The 20,079-nt window shown below is 56.1% G+C and overlaps 2 protein-coding genes and 3 non-coding genes across 7 annotated transcripts in view; all 5 read left to right on the plus strand.

The window, feature by feature from the left end:
• The first annotated feature begins 2,059 nt into the window (after positions 1-2,059).
• On the plus strand, positions 2,060-9,849 carry RPS17 (ribosomal protein S17). 3 transcript variants are annotated; one of them, XM_075575964.1, is made up of 5 exons: positions 2,060-2,169; positions 4,099-4,250; positions 5,004-5,109; positions 5,871-5,936; positions 9,720-9,849. In XM_075575964.1, exons 1-5 carry the CDS (start codon positions 2,167-2,169, stop codon positions 9,798-9,800), a joined length of 408 nt encoding a protein of 135 aa, XP_075432079.1. In that variant the 5' UTR covers positions 2,060-2,166; the 3' UTR covers positions 9,801-9,849. The 3 variants fall into 3 exon arrangements, with proteins under 3 accessions (XP_075432079.1, XP_075432080.1, XP_075432078.1); XM_075575965.1 differs by lacking the exon at positions 2,060-2,169 and adding an exon at positions 3,198-3,221; XM_075575963.1 differs by lacking the exon at positions 2,060-2,169 and adding an exon at positions 3,204-3,227.
• Positions 3,364-3,489, plus strand: LOC142469357 (small nucleolar RNA SNORA71). The gene has a single exon (XR_012789040.1). It is a non-coding gene; the product is annotated as a small nucleolar RNA SNORA71 (small nucleolar RNA).
• Positions 4,791-4,922, plus strand: LOC142469358 (small nucleolar RNA SNORA71). Its single transcript, XR_012789041.1, has one exon. It is a non-coding gene; the product is annotated as a small nucleolar RNA SNORA71 (small nucleolar RNA).
• Positions 6,593-6,725, plus strand: LOC142469359 (small nucleolar RNA SNORA71). The gene has a single exon (XR_012789042.1). It is a non-coding gene; the product is annotated as a small nucleolar RNA SNORA71 (small nucleolar RNA).
• A 7,021-nt stretch (positions 9,850-16,870) lies between the features above and the next one.
• The window catches only part of SNX1 (sorting nexin 1), a 24,196-nt gene continuing 20,987 nt past the window's right edge, over positions 16,871-20,079 (plus strand). Inside the window, 1 exon segment of the mRNA XM_075575966.1 lies at positions 16,871-17,139. Within this exon segment, the coding sequence (XP_075432081.1) occupies positions 17,005-17,139 (135 nt within the window). The 5' untranslated portion in view covers positions 16,871-17,004.

The raw sequence follows: 20,079 nt of genomic DNA on the forward strand, positions 1-20,079 counted from the left end.
TGACGAAGCCGTGCTGACCAACGGCGAGTGTTTCAGCAAGGGATCTGTGAGAGAGAGAGCACCAAGAGCGCATCTACACCACCGAGTCCGGAGGTTCCAGCCGCACCGGAAGTGACGTGTGACCCCCGGCGTGGATGCGGAAGCATTTCGGAGAGCAGTGCGGTACACAGGGGAGATCGCGACCCGCTGCGCACCTGCTACATGTTATACACTGCGCTTGAAAATCTTCTTAAGTGTAAGCCTTCCATTGTATTTCCCCGTGTGGTAATAGATTTTTCGTTCTACACATTGGTTTGTTCTTTTCCACTTGAGACTGGCTGCTGAATGTGCTGCACACCTCCGGGAACATCCACCCCTTCAGTTGGATGACTGCCTGATATCTCTACTCTATTGTGAGCAGCCATTTGCGAGACCATTTATTGCTTATATATTTTTGTTAACATTACTACACTATGTGATGTTTCTTTATTTTTACGGTACTTGCGACGCTCCCCTGGTTACGGTACTTGCGACGCTCCCCTGGTTACGGTACTTGCGACGCTCCCCTGGTTACGGTACTTGCGACGCTCCCCTGGTTACGGTACTTGCGACGCTCCCCTGGTTACGGTACTTGCGACGCTCCCCTGGTTACGGTACTTGCGACGCTCCCCTGGTTACGGTACTTGCGACGCTCCCCTGGTTACGGTACTTGCGACGCTCCCCTGGTTACGGTACTTGCGACGCTCCCCTGGTTACGATACTTGCGACGCTCCCCTGGTTACGGTACTTGCGACGCTCCCCTGGTTACGGTACTTGCGACGCTCCCCTGGTTACGATACTTGCGACGCTCCCCTGGTTACGGTACTTGCGACGCTCCCCTGGTTACGGTACTTGCGACGCTCCCCTGGTTACGGTACTTGCGACGCTCCCCTGGTTACGATACTTGCGACGCTCCCCTGGTTACGGTACTTGCGACGCTCCCCTGGTTACGGTACTTGCGACGCTCCCCTGGTTACGTTACTTGCGACGCTCCCCTGGTTACGGTACTTGCGACGCTCCCCTGGTTACGGTACTTGCGACGCTCCCCTGGTTACGATACTTGCGACGCTCCCCTGGTTACGGTACTTGCGACGCTCCCCTGGTTACGATACTTGCGACGCTCCCCTGGTTACGGTACTTGCGACGCTCCCCTGGTTACGGTACTTGCGACGCTCCCCTGGTTACGGTACTTGCGACGCTCCCCTGGTTACGTTACTTGCGACGCTCCCCTGGTTACGTTACTTGCGACGCTCCCCTGGTTACGATACTTGCGACGCTCCCCTGGTCCTTGTGGAAGAAGTTTGTGCAGAAGACTTTTGAAACTGTCTTCACTAAGGGTTGAGTGGGTTTTGTTCCTCTAAATCACCTATAGTTCACCATTAAGAGCTTAGTTTGTCACATTTGTGCACCATATATATTATTTATGCACTATTTATATATTTTTAATGTACTATTAATTTTTATGTATTATTTTGTGCACTATTGTATGCATCATTATCATTTTGGGTTTGTGAGAGCGCTATTCAGCAATCGTGTGTTATATCGCACACACACACACACACTGACTGACTTGCGCACACACACACACTGACTGACGTGCACACGCACACTGACTGACGTGCACACACACGCTGACTGACGTGCACACACACTCTGACTGACGTGCACACACAAACTGACTGACGCGCACACACACACTGGCTGACGTGCGCACACACACTTACACTGACTGACGCACACACTGGCTGACGTGCGCACACACACACTGGCTGACGTGCGCACACACACTTACACTGACTGACGCGCGCACACTTTTTTTTGCAGAAATCCGTTGTGCCCTGCTTCTTATAGGATTGTTAAAACATTATCAAGACACACACACACACACACACACACACACACACACACACACACACACACACACACACACACACACACACACACACACACACACACACACACACACACACACACACACACACACACACACACACACACACACACACACACACACACACACACACTGCGTGCAGTTCCCCTCCAGGCCTCTAGTGGCCGCCAGTGGCGCTGGTCCCTCTTCTGTCACTTACTACTCTTTATAGCTGCACTCCCAGCATCCTTTGCTCTCTTCTACCAGCCTGGTCCAACATGGTGGGTCCGCGATCTGTTTATGTCTCTGTCGCCATCCGTTGCCATCCTTCCCCAGCACCGTCGTTCTTGGCCCGCTGATCGCCGCAGGGTGTGCCTGGAAGCCCTACCGACCCGCGGGAGGCAGTATGGGCGGCACAGGCCGCTCCGGGCCCCTCATATTGTTCGGTGACGGAGCCGGCGGAGGGTGAACAGGGTGTCATGGAGGCCTGCGGCCGCGGCTCAAGGGGGAGGGTTTTCCGTGGGGTTCCCGGTCTCGGGTGGATTGGTGAGCTCGTGGTGGCGTGTACGGAGTTGGCCGGTGAGGCAGGCCCTTGGCTGGGCAGGGCGCTCAGGAGAGTCTGGGGATTGCGGCCTAGCCCTGATAATCTCCGTTGTGTGCTGCGGGTCCCCCCCTGTGTGGGGCGGTGTGTGCTGCGGGTCCCCCCCACCCCCTCTGTGGGGCGGTGTGTGCTGCGGGTCCCCCCCTGTGTGGGGTGGTGTGTGTTGCGATGGTAATTGTCATGTTTGTGTTGGGTTGTCACTGAGCTGTGTACGTTATTGGCACCCTGAGTGATATTAGGAGGATATATATCTATATACACAACTCTGCTGGTTTATATGGTGCTGTTCTCCGTGTGTGTGTGTGTGTGTATATATTACACATACGTCCACTCTAGTGTGTATATACTATGTTTTATATGTATACTATGTACTATATAGTGTGTGATCTATTGCTCTATCTCAGTCCTCGTTTATATGATTTTGTTTATATGCTATAGACAAATGCCCACTGTGTGTACTCTGGATTTTATGGTGTGTTTATACCTGTTAGATGCAGCTGCATTATATCAGTGATAATGTATCTGCATTATAAAGTACAGCTGTGTATATCGGCGTTGCATGGACAGGCGTATATATCTTATAGTGTGTGTGTGTGTGTGTGTGTGTATACAAGCTGATGTATGCCTATTATAATTGCAGGCAGATGGGGGGTTAGGCCCCAGCAGAATGCTTAATCCCGGGATTCCGCATAGGCCTGACTTGGCATTGGTGACCCTTGGAGCAAATACATGGTTAATGTACAGTATATCATCTCTGCGTGATTAGTGTCCTCCTTGCTGTAAAAGCGGTTTTGGCCTCTGCATTACCCACCCATTCTCGGTTCTGGAGCAGTTGTTTCGGGTTCGCTCTGACTTGTGTTCTGTTGTTGTGGAAACCTGCATCGAAAGTGATTGTGGTTCTGCCAGTGGCCCGGTCATTGATAATGCAGGGAGATCATGTGAAGGCTTTTCCCGTGTTTGGGGGGGGTCTGTACCTACCAAACCCTGTAACCTTCGCACAGCGTCTCAAGGGGCTCAGATTGGCCAGGTCATGAGTTCTGTACTCGTCTTTCCGTTTTAATGGGTCAGTCCATCCTAGGGCCAAAGTGTACTAATGGCAGTGAGGGGGTTAAGGCATTACATCTGGGTAGTGCCACCAATAATGATTTTTAAAGTTCGCTTGTAAACATGGGGAGGTGCGAATTGGGTTGATTTTCCCCCTTTTTATCTTTATCGATCTAGTCCCACAGTGTGGGGATAAGGGTAAAGATAACACTTGGTTGACATACTCCCCTGAAGAAATTAAACTTGTAATTCATTCCCATAGAAACCAAAGCATCATCTTTGCTTTTGGCACAATTATATTAGTTTGGGTTTACAGAAGGTTGTTTGCTTTCTTTTGACTTGCTATGTGGGTTGCACCTTTTTTTGACTTGCCATGGTGGTCTCGTGACCATAATCGCAGCGCTTACCGCGTGAAGGCCTGCCCTATGGCTTCTTGTGAAGCGCCCCTCTGAAATTCGCTGTGCTTACCTTGTCCTGCGTTCGTGTCATTGTCCGAACTGTGTCCCCCTTAATACTTGCTTGTTGCCGCCTTCCACCGCTAAACTCCATCGTTTCTCTCCCCCAGGGACGTGTCAGGACAAAGACCGTGAAAAAGGCCGCCCGGGTCATCATTGAGAAGTACTACACCCGGCTGGGCAATGACTTCCACACCAACAAGCGCGTGTGCGAGGAGATCGCCATCATCCCCAGCAAAAAGCTGCGCAACAAGATCGCTGGGTAAGAGCTGGGGGGTGTCACACGGAGTGAGGGGGGGGGGGTGGCACTGAGTTGTGCTTGGGAAGTGAGGGGTTTCTGCGCTTTGGGGGGACGCAGGAGCGCTTGGCTTTGGGGGGAGGCGGGAGTGAGTGGTGGAGGTGCCCAGGGTTTGGGGAGCGAGTGGAGGTGGTGATCTGGGGAGGGGGGGTTGCAGATATAATGGGTCAGCTAACTATTGTAAGATTTTCACCAGGTGCCTTTGGGATAAACTAACTTATTAATGAGCTTTCTCTTGGCTATTATGCCACACCTGCCGTCTGATGTGATTGCAGAATCATGAGCTCACATTTTCATCGCATTCTCTCCTCACCTCCTAACATCACTTCCTTTGCCCTGTCTGGGTTCATCTTATACCAAGCCCCCTGGATCTCAACCTGCACCCCCACGTTTTCTGGGTTGTGGGTTTTGGCCTCTGGTTTACCCACCCATTCTCGCTTCTGTTTTGCTGTCCTGGAGCAGTTGTGATGGGTCGGCTCTGACTTGTGTTCTGTTGTTGTGGAAACCTGCATCGAAAGTGATTGTGGTTCTGCCAGTGGCCCGGTCATTGATACTGCAGGGAGAGCACCATGTGAAGGCTTTTCCGTGTTTGGGGGGTATGACCTAGTACCTACCAAATCCTGTGACCTTCACACACCTTCCCACCAGGAGATCACAAGCTCGGTGGGCCATGTCCGAGGCGCTGATGTATCTTCTCTGAATGTCCCCTGATTGCAGATACGTCACACATCTGATGAAGCGTATCCAGAGAGGCCCCGTCAGAGGCATCTCCATTAAACTGCAGGAGGAGGAGAGAGAGAGGAGGGATAACTATGTCCCAGAGGTGAGGGGGCACTGCTGCTTTTTATCCTCCAGACTTGACCCGTGCCATTTTCGGCCATGGTGACCCCCGGGCTCCTGAGATACTTGCTGCTCAAGTTACTGCTATCACTTCCTGGGGATTGCAATGAACATCCAATAGGAAGCCACACCCGATGGTGAAGCTTTCCTATTGGCCCAAGATTTGGTGGCCATTTTGTCTTAGCTGGAGGACGATTTAACCCTGGTAACTTCACTGGAAAGTATTTCTGGCCCCCGGGGCAGCTGGAAATAACGCAGTTCAGCTTGGGGGGCGGGCCGCCCTCCTGTTTCCGGTTAAGGAGACTTCCTCGTCCCGTTCTCTGTAATAAGTACATGAAACGGTTGCTGACCGGACATCAGCCGGCGGGTGTACACCTGTCCGAACAGGACCAGTGGGTTATTTGGGAAAATGGACACATGGCGCACGCCCATGGCTATCACAGCCCGTGTATCCTACATATCCCTGTTATAACGTTCTGCGGTGGTTCCTCGTGTTGGTCTCTCGGGATGAATTAAAGGGGCCATAACTAGCCACGTTTTCGGATGTGCCATATGAAGGAAGACGGTAGCCGGTCCTGGTTGCACGCCGCCGGTCTGAACACGGGTATTTTAGGGCTGTTTTTTTTCTGTGAATCGGGTCTGGTTTGAAGATCTGTTATTGACTCGGATCCTATGCGATGAAATAATCCTCGTGGTTAGAATTGGCCTTCACACTAAATGTTTCCTCTTGTGGCTCTCTTACAGGTGTCTGCCCTGGACCAAGAGATCATTGAGGTTGACCCAGACACCAAGGAAATGCTGAAGTTGCTGGTACGTTTCCCATAGGGGTCTGCACAGGGTTACAGGCCTGCCCGGGTCTCTGTTACATGGGAAAATTGGCTCATTAGATCAGGCAATATATAAACCGCCACATGTTACCCTATCACACGCCACCTTCCCAGCATGCAAAGTGCTCTGTACACACACCTTTTGTAATGCCTAAATCTGTGGTGTGCTGCACTCTATGGAAGAAGGGTTAGCGGAGAAGTTATTCACAAGGTGTTAAGGGAGGTTAGTGGGGCAGCAAGGGAGAGCTGCTCACGTGGACTCGGGGAGAGCTGCTCACGTGGACTCGGGAAGAGCAGTTTGTCAGGGCTGGAAAAATCCACTCGTCCATGAGACGTGGACCATAGAAGGGATGGACTGTAACTTCTGCAGAGCAGTCAATCACCGCTGCTCTTCCCAATGTCGCTCCCCATAATGCTTGGCTCTACACACGGCATTGTGGGGTGCAAGTTCGGGGAGCCGAGATCGACAGCTCTGCTTCCGACGACTTTCTCTTGCATATCCCCCTGTGGAGGACGCGTAGCTTTCTGCGCTTAACCAGCGGGGGTGTGAAACCTCGTTCCTCAGCCCTACAAGTTATCGTCATGTGTCTGAGCACAGAGCGGGCGTGCATGGGGTTAACGTGGCGGTTGCCGCCCGCGACCTGCATCGAAAGTGATTGTGGTTCTGCCAGTGGCCCGGTCATTGATACTGCAGGCAGAGCACCATGTGGAGGCTTGTCGGTGTTTGGGGGTGTGTGACTTTGTCCCTACCAAACCCCGTGACCTTCGCACAGCGTCTCGTGGGCAGTTCCGCCGACGTTTGTCATGTCCAGCAGCTCCTCGGTCTATCGGCAAAAGCCGCACTTTATAATGCTCTTGTTACCGCGAATGTGACTTGTGTGAGGAAAGGGTTAATTCTTCCAGCTATCCCGCTGACCCCTTAACCTAACAGCGGGAACCCCAAAATGAGCAATATCTCCCCTCAAACGCCCTGCAGCTGCCACCAGTAAGAATACTTTCACGCCTCGCTTCCTGGGTGTCCTGGAAAAACATGTCGTTAATACAAAAACCCACTAGCAAAATGCCAGAAAATGCCCTTAATCTCATCTAAAATTGTGCTGGGGTCACTCGGGTCGTGCCCACTACGTCTCTTCTTTAATATAGGAGAAAGTGGTTGGTTACAGGAAAGAATGTTACAGACACAGTGTTCTAATGCAGATAGTTTCAGAACATAACGGATAAAAACAGAAAATGGGAGTGTGTTATCACAACAATATCAGATCAATCAGAGCGGCGTGGTGTTCAAATGAGATAATCCATGTGTTTATTGGTATTATGTTGAATTCCAATTTCATATCCCAAATGCGTGGTTATCATCCTCAAACTTTGCCTTTGTCATAAAGATGAGCCCCACCTTTTTGTGTGTGACCTCCCCTCCGTCCCCCTGCGGCTTTTGCTCCCATGCGTCCATCCCCCTGCGGCCTTTGCTCCCATGCGTCCGTCCCCCTGCGGCCTTTGCTCCCATGCGTCCGTCCCCCTGCGGCCTTTGCTCCCATGCGTCCGTCCCCCTGCGGCCTTTGCTCCCATGCGTCCGTCCCGCTGCGGCCTCGGCTCCCATGCGTCTGTCCCCCTGCGGCCTCTGCTCCCATGCGTCCGTCCCCCTGCGGCCTTTGCTCCCATGCGTCCGTCCCCCTGCGGCCTTTGCTCCCATGCGTCCGTCCCCCTGCGGCCTTTGCTCCCATGCGTCCGTCCCCCTGCGGCCTTTGCTCCCATGCGTCCGTCCCCCTGCGGCCTTTGCTCCCATGCGTCCGTCCCCCTGCGGCCTTTGCTCCCATGCGTCCGTCCCCCTGCGGCCTTTGCTCCCATGCGTCCGTCCCCCTGCGGCCTTTGCTCCCATGCGTCCGTCCCCCTGCGGCCTTGGCTCCCATGCGTCCGTCCCCCTGCGGCCTTGGCTCCCATGCGTCCGTCCCCCTGCGGCCTTTGCTCCCATGCGTCCGTCCCCCTGCGGCCTTTGCTCCCATGCGTCCGTCCCCCTGCGGCCTTTGCTCCCATGCGTCCGTCCCCCTGCGGCCTCTGCTCCCATGCGTCCGTCCCGCTGCGGCCTTTTCTCCCATGCGTCCGTCCCCCTGCGGCCTCTGCTCCCATGTGTCCGTCCCCCCTGCGGCCTTTGCTCCCATGCGTCCGTCCCCCCTGCGGCCTTTGCTCCCATGCGTCCGTCCCCCCTGCGGCCTTTGCTCCCATGAGTCCGTCCCCCCTGCGGCCTTTGCTCCCATGCGTCCGCTCCCCTGCGGCCTCTGCTCCCATGCGTCCGTCCCCCCTGCGGCCTTTGCTCCCATGCGGCCTTTGCTCCCATGCGTCCGTCCTCCTGCGGCCTTTGCTCCCATGCGTCTGTCCCCTGCGGCCTTTGCTCCCATGCGTCTGTCCCCTGCGGCCTTTGCTCCCATGCGTCCGTCCCCCCTGCGGCCTTTGCTCCCATGCGTCTGTCCCCCTGTGGCCTTTGCTCCCATGCGTCTGTCCCCTGCGGCCTTTGCTCCCATGCGTCTGTCCCCTGCGGCCTTTGCTCCCATGCGTCTGTCCTCCTGCGGCCTTTGCTCCCATGCGTCCGTCCCCCCTGTGGCCTTTGCTCCCATGCGTCTGTCCCCTGCGGCCTTTGCTCCCATGCGTCTGTCCCCCCTGCGGCCTTTGCTGCCATGCGTCTGTCCCCCCTGCGGCCTTTGCTCCCATGCGTCCGTCCCCCCTGCGGCCTTTGCTCCCATGCGTCTGTCCCCCCTGCGGCCTTTGCTCCCATGCGTCTGTCCCCCTGCGGCCTTTGCTCCCATGCGTCCATATCCTGTGATATTCACAACTAGGGTATTTAAAAAAAATATTCGTCCCCAGAGTATATAAATACCCCATAACTCTCTTCACGTGGCTCCTAGAATAATGTGACCAGCATCATTGCGTTCGGATGATCGATATACACTATTGCAGCAAAAAGTCTTGAATGGTGTTTTCACTTCTCCATTGAGGAATATCTATGTTTTAAAAAAGGTTCAACAGTGACATGTTCCCTTACCCTGGTCTTCCTGTTCCCATGTACCTAACCCCGGTCTTCCTGTTCCCATGTACCCTAACCCCGGTCTTCCTGTTCCCATGTACCCTAACCCCGGTCTTCCTGTTCCCATGTTCCCTTACCCCGGTCTTCCTGTTCCCATGTACCCTATGCCCGGTCTTCCTGTTCCCATGTACCCTAACCCCGGTCTTCCTGTTCCCATGTACCCTAACCCCGGTCTTCCTGATCCCATGTACCCTAACCCTGGTCTTTCTGTTCCCATGTACCCTAACCCCGGTCTTCCTGTTCCCATGTTCCCTTACCCTGGTCTTCCTGTTCCCATGTACCCTAACCCCGGTCTTCCTGTTCCCATGTACCCTAACCCTGGTCTTCCTGATCCCATGTACCCTAACCCCGGTCTTCCTGTTCCCGTGTACCCTAACCCCGGTCTTCCTGTTCTAGTGTACCCTAACCCCGGTCTTCCTGTTCCCGTGTACCCTAACCCCGGTCTTCCTGTTCCCGTGTTCCCTTACCCCGGTCTTCCCGTTCCCGTGTACCCTAACCCCGGTCTTCCCGTGTACCCTAACCCCGGTCTTCCCGTTCCCATGTTCCCTTACCCCGGTCTTCCTGTTCCCGTGTTCCCTTACCCCGGTCTTCCTGTTCCTGTGTACCCTAACCCCGGTCTTTCTGATTCCGTGTACCCTAACCCCGGTCTTCCTGTTCCCGTGTACGCTAACCCCGGTCTTTCTGTTCCAGGACTTCGGCGGTCTTTCCAACCTGCAGGTCACCCAGCCCACCGTGGGGATGAACTTCAAAACACCCCGCGGAGCTGTATAAATATTCTTTGTACCATATACCGTTTCCAATAAACTTGGAGAAAACCAAACCTTGGCGTTTCTGTAAATGGTTCAAATGCAACCTACGTGCAGGGGAGGGGGCTAAGGTACGGGGGAGGGGAGGGCAGGGTATTAATTAGAGGGTAACATCAGCTGAAGGGTTCGGAGTTTGTCCAGTTACAATCTGAGAAACCAAATCATTCCCAGCATGCCTTGGCTGATCACTGTGTCACATGTTCAACAAACAATCAATTGAGTTCTCCTCAAACTTCTAGTTAGCGGAGCGGTCCTTACTAGGCGCAGAGTGTACTAATGGCAGTGACCGGGCTAAGTGGACAGTCCCTCCTAGGGGCAAAGGGTACTAATGGCAGTGACAGGGTTAAGGGGACAGTCCCTCCTAGGGGCACAGTGTACTAATGGCAGTGACCGGGCTAAGGGGACAGTCCCTCCTAGGGGCAAAGGGTACTAATGGCAGTGACGGGGTTAAGGGGTCAGTCCCTCCTAGGGGCAAAGTGTACTAATGGCTGTGACCGGGATATGGGGACAGTCCCTCCTAGGGGCAAAGTGTACTAATGGCAGTGACCGGGCTAAGGGGACAGTCCCTCCTAGGGGCAAAGTGTACTAATGGCAGTGACCGGGTTAAGGGGACAGTCCCTCCTAGGGGCAAAGTGTACTAATGGCAGTGACCGGGCTAAGGGGACAGTGCCTCCTAGGGGCAAAGTGTACTAATGGCTGTGACCGGGATAAGGGGACAGTCCCTCCTAGGACGGCAACTGGGTGACTTGCTAGTGTCTCCGTTACTTGGTTGCTCTTGCTAGCTATATAGAGGACTGGACGGTGTTGGTTATTTTGCCGCCGGCTGTTAAATGGTGACAGGCGGAGCGGTGGAACGTCCTGACTGATCACGTTCAGAAGAGGACGTACCAGCAGTGGCTCACTGTCTTCATCGTGGGGAGACCTGTGGTCAGCGGAGGCGTCTTCTGGAACAGCTGCTGGAGGGGGCATGGGTCAAAATGTCATCCCAAGTCTAGGTGCCCAGTGGGCCTGTACATAATACCCATTCCCCTGCTCAGATACCTTCGTCTGGGCATGAAGACCCCTCACAGTCCTCTAACGCAAGAGCCGCTCCAGTTTTTCAGCTTCTATTCCACGGTGTGTGAGGACACCTGCCTGTGTGCCGGTCTGACCTCTGCCCCACTGCCTGTGTGCGGGTCTGACCTCTGCCCCTCTGCCTGTGTGCGGGTCTGACCTCTGCCCCACTGCCTGTGTGCCGGTCTGACCTCTGCCCCACTGCCTGTGTGCGGGTCTGACCTCTGCTCCACTGCCTGTGTGCGGGTCTGACCTCTGCCCCACTGCCTGTGTGCCGGTCTGACCTCTGCCCCACTGCCTGTGTGCCGGTCTGACCTCTGCCCCACTGCCTGTGTGCCGGTCTGACCTCTGCCCCACTGCCTGTGTGCCGGTCTGACCTCTGCCCCACTGCCTGTGTGCCGGTCTGACCTCTGCCCCACTGCCTGTGTGCCGGTCTGACCTCTGCCCCACTGCATGGGTGCCGGTCTGACCTCTGCCCCACTGCCTGTGTGCCGTCTGACCTGCCCCACTGCCTGTGTGCCGGTCTGACCTCTGCCCCACTGCCTGTGTGCGGGTCTGACCTCTGCCCCACTGCCTGTGTGCCGGTCTGACCTCTGCCCCACTGCCTGTGTGCCGGTCTGACCTCTGCCCCACTGCCTGTGTGCCGGTCTGACCTCTGCCCCACTGCCTATGTGCCGGTCTGACCTCTGCCCACTGCCTGTGTGCCGGTCTGACCTCTGCCCCACTGCCTGTGTGCAGGTCTGACCTCTGCCCCCCTGCCTGTGTGCCGGTCTGACCTCTGCCCCCCTACCTGTGTGCTGGTCTGACCTCTGCCCCCCAGGGTAAAAGATGGGATGGATTCAAATACCATCAAGTCATTCCCTAATTTACAATCGTTATTCTCAATACCAAATGTTGCATTATACAATTACTTACAAATTGGGCATCTCATTCAAATATAAGCAGGATATGCCTTTTAGTGCTGAATCTGTTTGAATCCTGGTGTAAGTCCCAATTCCTAACCAAGGGCGTCACCTCCGAACTGTCCCACACAATACTACCCATCACAAGAGAACCAAAAAACCAGATAAATCCATGTTGGCGCAGGAAATAGACAAACACCCCAATAGAAATAGATATTTGGGAGGCAGCAGCCACAAACGACACATTTACAAGATCCTATACCACTGGTATTTCTTCTCCCCATGTCAAGTTACACTCAATCTGTCGCCTTGGCTGTCGGGAGTGTGGTAGCCCGGGCTCCATCTTGTATATCTGGTGGGAATGTCCCAAGAATAAAACCCTCCATTTGATAGATTTACTTGGTCTTCAAATTCCTAAAGACCCTCCATTCTTTTGGCCTTGGGCTCTCTAATCCCCCAACTCAAGTAACCGCAAATCTAAACTAAGCATCATTTTAATGCCATTCGTTGCTCCATCTATCGCCTGTCTCTGGAAGCGTAGAATCCCTACTGCCAATGTGTTTGTAACAGAATATGGGATACAGTCTGTCTCTCCCCCTCTCCCGATAGGTTTATTGATACCTGGGACCCCCCCCCCCCCCCCCCCCTGGTTTTCACATTTCAACAGACACGGTTCTTGGTGGTATGAGGGCCGATTGCCTCTTTGCTGGGAGACAGGAAGGGAGTTTCAGGCCGATCTGAGTCTGTAACTGTTTAATTGCTGCATGAATCTCCACAAATGTGATGTGTTCCTTGTACTAATCTCGGGATCTCTCCCCCCCTTTTTTTGTACATGTCCCTGAGGGCCCCATGTGCCCCGGTTTCTCCCTCGAGGTCACTATTCCGACGGCAATATCCACGTTTCACTTTCCTGCCCACCGAGTGTTCCAGTGGCTCAGCCTGCAGTGGTTCCCGGGCCTTACTTCCATGATGGTTCCTGTAGGGAGAGTTTCACAGACATGTTCTGAGCCATGCTGAGAGACCAGAGAGCTCCCATGTCTGCCAGATAACACTTTCACCCCTCCCTCAGCATCAGGTCTGCTTTCTTTATAGCAGGAGTTATCAACTTCAGCCCTCAACACACACCCCACAGGTCTGGCTTTAAGGATATCCCTACTTCAGCACAAGTGGCTCAATTAGTGGCTGAGTCTTTGACCTAGGCTGAAGCTAGGATATCCTTAAAAGCTGACCTGTCGGGGGGCCTTGAGGACTGAAGTAGAGAACACGCTGCTATAAAGAGACATTCCATCCGTAACCCTTTTCTTCCCACACTATAATCCCCTCTAGTAGTGCGATCCACTCATGCTCTCTCACACCCGCTCTTACCCAGTACCGTTCTCTGTATGCTCTTATCTCGTTCTGTTATACTGTAGCACGTTCTTATCTGCACTAATCCCCACTATCAAACTCAGAGCTCAAGTTGCAGCATCCCAACATCATCATTAGAGCACTTGAGCTGCATCGTTGTAAAACTCGTTGCAATAGCTGTTCTAGTATTGCTCTCCATCTCTCTTCTCTCGTTCCCCAATACCTCCCCCACACCACCAAGGAACACCCACGCCCTCTTCCTGCCTGATCCACCTCCATGACTCGGTTCCTGGGACCTCTATTGGTACGCCACAACAAAATGAAAGGTGTTGCCGATGCCAGAAAATCCCAAACAAAAACCGAAAACGTGGTCATACGAGTCAGATAATGAGCACAATACTAACGTGTGTGTGTGTGTGTGTGCACAAATGTAATAAGAGTACCGCTGTCCCGGTACGAAGGATTAATGTGGCGGGGGGTTCTATTCAGAAGCATGGACCCTCCCCCCCCCCGCAGGTCCATCATGGCAGACACTGTCCCCGGAACCGCAGACTTCTGCTTGTTCATCCACAGAACGCCCTCCCGCCCTCTGCCCGCCACCCTCCCGCCCTCTGCCTGTCACCCGCCCTCCCGCCTCTGCCTGTCACCTACCCGCCGCCCTCCCGCCTCTGCCTGTCACCCACCCGCCGCCCTCCCGCCTCTGCCTGTCACCCACCCGCCGCCCTCCCGCCTCTGCCTGTCACCCACCCGCCGCCCTCCCGCCTCTGCCTGTCACCCACCCGCCGCCCTCCCGCCTCTGCCTGTGACCCACCCGCCCCCCTCCCGCCTCTGCCTGTCACCCACCCGCCGCCCTCCCGCCTCTGCCTGTCACCCACCCGCCGCCCTCCCGCCTCTGCCTGTCACCCACCCGCCGCCCTCCCGCCTCTGCCTGTCACCCACCCGCCCCCCTCCCGCCTCTGCCTGTCACCCACCCGCCCCCCTCCCGCCTCTGCCTGTCACCCACCCGCCGCCCTCCCGCCTCTGCCTGTCACCCACCCGCCGCCCTCCCGCCTCTGCCTGTCACCCACCCGCCGCCCTCCCGCCTCTGCCTGTCACCCACCCGCCGCCCTCCCGCCTCTGCCTGTCACCCACCCGCCGCCCTCCCGCCTCTGCCTGTCACCCACCTGCTGCCCTCCCGCCTCTGCCTGTCACCCACCCGCCTCTGCCTGTCACCCACCCGCCCCCCTCCCACCTCTGCTTGTCACCCACCCGCCGCCCTCCCGCCTCTGCTTGTCACCCACCCGCCGCCCTCCCGCCTCTGCCTGTCACCCACCCGCCGCCCTCCCCGCCTCTGCCTGTCACCCACCCGCCGCCCTCCCGCCTCTGCCTGTCACCCACCCGCCGCCCTCCCGCCTCTGCCTGTCACCCACCCGCCGCCCTCCCGCCTCTGCCTGTCACCCACCCGCCGCCCTCCCGCCTCTGCCTGTCACCCACCCGCCGCCCTCCCGCCTCTGCCTGTCACCCACCCGCCGCCCTCCCGCCTCTGCCTTTCACCCACCCGCCTCTGCCTGTCACCCACCCGCCCCCCTCCCACCTCTGCCTTTCACCCACCCGCCGCCCTCCCGCCTCTGCCTTTCACCCACCCGCCTCTGCCTTTCACCCACCCGCCGCCCTCCCGCCTCTGCCTTTCACCCACCCGCCGCCCTCCCGCCTCTGCCTTTCACCCACCCGCCGCCCTCCCGCCTCTGCCTTTCACCCACCCGCCGCCCTCCAGCCTCTGCCTGTCACCCACCCGCCGCCCTCCCGCCTCTGCCTGTCACCCACCCGCCGCCCTCCCGCCTCTGCCTGTCACCCACCCGCCGCCCTCCCGCCTCTGCCTGTCACCCACCCGCCGCCCTCCCGCCTCTGCCTTTCACCCACCCGCCTCTGCCTGTCACCCACCCGCCCCCCTCCCACCTCTGCCTTTCACCCACCCGCCGCCCTCCCGCCTCTGCCTTTCACCCACCCGCCTCTGCCTTTCACCCACCCGCCGCCCTCCCGCCTCTGCCTTTCACCCACCCGCCGCCCTCCCGCCTCTGCCTTTCACCCACCCGCCGCCCTCCCGCCTCTGCCTGTCACCCACCCGCTGCCCTCCCGCCTCTGCCTGTCACCCACCCGCCGCCCTCCCGCCTCTGCCTGTCACCCACCCGCCGCCCTCCCGCCTCTGCCTGTCACCCACCCGCCGCCCTTCCGCCTCTGCCTTTCACCCATATATGAAAACTCCCAAGCAGGAAAGAACCGGTGCCCAGCGTCAGTCGTGGGATAAGTGAATCAATAGAATTTATTTATATTAAAAACATGGACGGAAAAAGTACTGATACGGTCACTCTAACGCGTTTCACACGCAGGGTGCTTTTCAAAGAGCTTATGCTATGAAACGCGTAGGATTGTTGACTCACGAGTGACTCCCTAATAACCTACGGGTATCTCTAGTCATTCTACCTATCGAGACATTACGGGTGCTTATTGCCAATTCCAGCGACGCCGTAATTCATCCGACGGCCGTCATCGCTTGGCGGCTGGTCGTAAAATCGCGCGGAGCAACTGAACTGTAAGCTCGACTCCGGCTCGTACTGTTCCTGCATCGTAACCATCGACCTTACAAGCCAGTCACCAGCCGGACGTCCTGCACACGCCAGAGGGAAGTCCTATACACGCCAGAGGGAAGTCCTATACACGCCAGACGGATGTCCTGCACACGCCAGAGGGACGTCCTATACACGCCAGAGGGAAGTTCCCTGATGTGAGCATGAGAACAGCCACCTAAGCTCAGGAATCTACCCTGAGGATCCAGCTGAGCATCTCCTGAGGGGCCGTGTGAGGAAGTGCTCCTGCTGTCCGCGGCGAGCGGTGCCTGGTAACCTATGCCCTATTGCATGACGTGTCTGATATGATCTAACCTGATGTACGCAGATATCTTACCTTATACTTTTATAATATAATGTGAATTTACTTCACTATATGCGTTTGGCTGGTTTTTTTCTTGTTTCACTGTCTGCTGAAAAACGCGGTGTAATGCGGCAGGTATAAGCTGATAGGGTCCCATGTTACAATAGGTTAGAAGCAAAAGGTGACACACTGTGAGCGCTCATTTGCATGTTATTACCCAGAATCCCTGGTTGCAGTGGAAGCCGTGTATGCTAAGAGATAATGGGGAAGGGCAGCATTGCAGACCTGTCAGAGACGTGGGAATGAGCTCAGACGTGGGACTCTGATTTGCTGGACACTGTATGGGGGAGGGTGTCTGTCACTTTCTTACTCACTGTAACTTGCTTTGTGTCTGGTTAATATTAGTAATAATGGAAGGCCTGGTGAAGTTCCATATACCCGCCGCTAGAGGCGCTGTTACGTTATAGGTCTGGCTCTGCTGTATGTCCCCCTAGAGGCGCTGTTATGTTATAGTTCTGGCTCTGCTGTATGTCCCCGCACCCGCCGCTAGAGGCGCTGTTATGTTATAGTTCTGGCTCTGCTGTATGTCCCCGCTAGAGGCGCTGTTATGTTATAGTTCAGGCTCTGCTGTACGTCCCCGCGCCCGCCGATAGAGGCGCTGTTACGTTATAGTTCTAGCTCTGCTGTATGTCCCCGCGCCCGCCGCTAGAGGCGCTGTCGGGCTTATTTTCGGAGGGCGCTGTTCGTTTGCTTTGTGCTGTGACATCATCCAGCCCCGCCCCTCTCCCAGTCTCGCGCCTTCCCCCGCCCCGTCACGCGCCAGCTACCAGCCCCACTTTTCCTCCGCCCCCTCTCCCTGGCTCGTGCCAGTCCCCGCCCCCTCGCTGTCGCGTGCCTCACTTGCACCGCCCTCTCCCGCCAGTTCCGGTCCCGAGACTCACGTTTCCGGCTGGTTGGGTGATGGCGGATGACAGCGGCGAACCTCAGCGGGTCCCCCCTCCCCTCCCACCGGAGGAGGACGAAGAGGAGGCCCCAGGACCCGAGCTGGAGGAGGGGGACAGTGACACCGAGGGGGAGGACATCTTTACCGGGGCCGTGAGTGACAGGGGGGGAGCACCGGGTATAACGCGGGGTGTGACGGGGGGGAGCACCGGGTATAACGCGGGGTGTGACGGGGGGAGCACCGGGTACACCGCGGGGTGTGACAGGAGGAGCACCGGGTATACGGGGGGAGCAACGGGTATACCGTGGGGTGTGATGGGAGGGGGGGAGAGCACCGGGTATACCGCAGGATCTGACGGGGGGGGGGGGGCAGCACCGGGTATACCGCGGGATCTGATGGGGGGCAGCACCGGTTATACAGCGGGATCTGACGTGGGGGCAGCACCGGGTATACCGGGGAGTCTGACGAGGGCAGCACCGGGTATACCGTGGGGTCTGACGGGGGGGGGGGCAGCACCGGGTATACCGCGGGATCTGATGGGGGGGGCAGCACCGGGTATACCGCGGGATCTGATGGGGGGCAGCACCGGGTATACAGCGGGATCTGACGTGGGGGCAGCACCGAGTATACCGGGGAGTCTGACGGGGGCAGCACCGGGTATACCGCGGGATCTGACGGGGGGGGGGAGCAGCGGCTATACCGCGGGGGACTGCCGGGGGAGCACCGGGTATACGTGGGGTGTGATGGGAGGGGGGGAGAGCACTGGGTATACGTGGGGTCTGACATGGGGGAGAGCGAGCACCGGCTATATCGCGAGGTCTGATGTGGGGGAGCATGGGCTATACCAGGGGGAATCAGCTATACCGGGAGCATCGGTCTGGTTCAGCCTGATCAACTCTTAACAAAACAAACGTCTGCCTGTCACGTTCCCTGTATGTTATGAGGGTATGTCATTAGGGCAGTGCGAGTGTTAAAAAAAACACATTGTGAGCCATATCTGAATATAAAGACGCTGCGCTCTCCCTGTGCCAGTGAGAAATACACAGAGTATTAGTGCAGGAGCAAAGGGATTTCTAATTCAGCGCTTTCAATATCTCATTCCATTAAATCATTCTATTATTTATCGTGACGCGGACATTATCTACATGTGCTAAAAACATGACAAACGTGTAGCTCCCATCTCTCCATTTATTATTTGCAATTAATGGTGTTTAAACTCTAAATTAATGATATCAGACACATTTGCAAATAACAGACCCCCTTAACCCTGTCACTGCCATTAATACACTTTGCTCCTAGGAGGGACTGACCCCTTAACCCTGTCACTGCCATTAGTACACTTTGCTCCTGGGAGGGACTATTCCTCAAACCTTATTTTTATTGCCACAACTACACAACCCAACACGCTTTGTACAGGGCAGAACCAGACATTCACCATCTAAAAACAACACAAAGCTTTCTGCTGACCTCAGCGCTTTAAGGCTCCCATGACTTGTTGTGCAGAATATATGACGCATGATATAGAAATTGATGTATGAGAAACGAAGGGGAGAATTTCAATGGTTTCTGTCTGAGGAGGAGTAAAAAAAAAAATCTCTCCAAATGCGGGAAGAGATTGCTGTGTGAGCATTTACTGACCAAGTAAGGTCTTAGTAACTCATGTTTTGTAGTGGGGAGTTTAGAAAGCTTAATATTATTACCCTGATTTAAACTAGTCCTCTTTTTGTGGAAACACACAGTGACACTTATATTGGTGTTTTTGTGCCGGGGATATCTGTGCACAGTGATTATCTCTGACTTTAGGAAAGTGAGAGATGCCTGTGTGACTGGAAGTGTTTCCCTCCAAGTAAATCCACGTAATTTATCAGTTCCCGTTCCGCGCCTCCATCAGTTCCCGTTCCGTGCCTCCATCCGTTCCCGTTCCGCGCCTCCATCCGTTCCCGTTCCGCGCCTCCATCCGTTCCTGTTCCGCGCCTCCATCAGTTCCCGTTCCGCGCCTCCATCCGTTCCCGTTCCGCGCCTCCATCCGTTCCCGTTCCGCGCCTCCATCCGTTCCCGTTCCGCGCCTCCATCAGTTCCCGTTCCGCGCCTCCATCAGTTCACGTTCCGCGCCTCCATCCGTTCCCGTTCCGCGCCTCCATCAGTTCCCGTTCCGCGCCTCCATCAGTTCCCGTTCCGCGCCTCCATCAGTTCCCGTTCCGCGCCTCCATCAGTTTCTGTTCCGCGCCTCCATCAGTTCCCGTTCCGCGCCTCCATCAGTTCCCGTTCCGCGCCTCCATCAGTTTCCGTTCCGCGCCTCCATCAGTTTCCGTTCCGCGCCTCCATCAGTTCCCGTTCCGCGCCTCCATCCGTTCCCGTTCCGCGCCTCCATCAGTTCCCGTTCCGCGCCTCCATCAGTTCCCGTTCCGCGCCTCCATCAGTTCCCGTTCCGCGCCTCCATCCGTTCCCGTTCCGCGCCTCCATCCGTTCCCGTTCCGCGCCTCCATCCGTTCCCGTTCCGCGCCTCCATCCGTTCCCGTTCCGCGCCTCCATCCGTTCCCGTTCCGCGCCTCCATCCGTTCCCGTTCCGCGCCTCCATCAGTTCCCGTTCCGCGCCTCCATCAGTTCCCGTTCCGCGCCTCCATCCGATCTGATGAGATCACCTGTCACACAAGCCACCTGCACAGGGACAGCACAGACATGTTCTCTTCCGTATCGTACGCTACAGCGCTTCAGCGCACAAACTCACCAGCGGCTTAGCGAAAACTAAACACCCACCCTGCTCTCCGACTCCTGGAAACAGTGCGTTACACAGGGCACAGTGACCGGGGCTTGTTGAGCCACCAATCGCTTGACGTTCACAGGAAGACCCACAGCTCTCTGTGCTGCAGGCGGGCAGTAATGAGCCCAAACGCTGGCACTTTCATGCAAGTGGGCAAGCAGAATTAACCATACAAATACTGGTAATCACACCCGTGGTAATTACAGGTGTTTAAGGACAAAAGTCGCGGCCGAAACCCCCATACCTATTATTCTCCAGAGAGCAGAGTACTGCCCGGCCAGTCTATGTGCCAGCCACCTCCATCAGTTCCCGTTCCGCGCCTCCATCAGTT

Source organism: Ascaphus truei, chromosome 18 (genome assembly GCF_040206685.1).
Source record: "Ascaphus truei isolate aAscTru1 chromosome 18, aAscTru1.hap1, whole genome shotgun sequence".
Taxonomy (NCBI): domain Eukaryota; kingdom Metazoa; phylum Chordata; class Amphibia; order Anura; family Ascaphidae; genus Ascaphus; species Ascaphus truei.

Coding starts and splice junctions, on each gene's coding strand:
- RPS17 (XM_075575963.1), top strand. Junction 4,251..5,003: donor CTGCGCAACAAGATCGCTGG/GTAAGAGCTGGG, acceptor CCCTGATTGCAG/ATACGTCACACATCTGATGA. Junction 5,937..9,719: donor AGGAAATGCTGAAGTTGCTG/GTACGTTTCCCA, acceptor TTTCTGTTCCAG/GACTTCGGCGGTCTTTCCAA.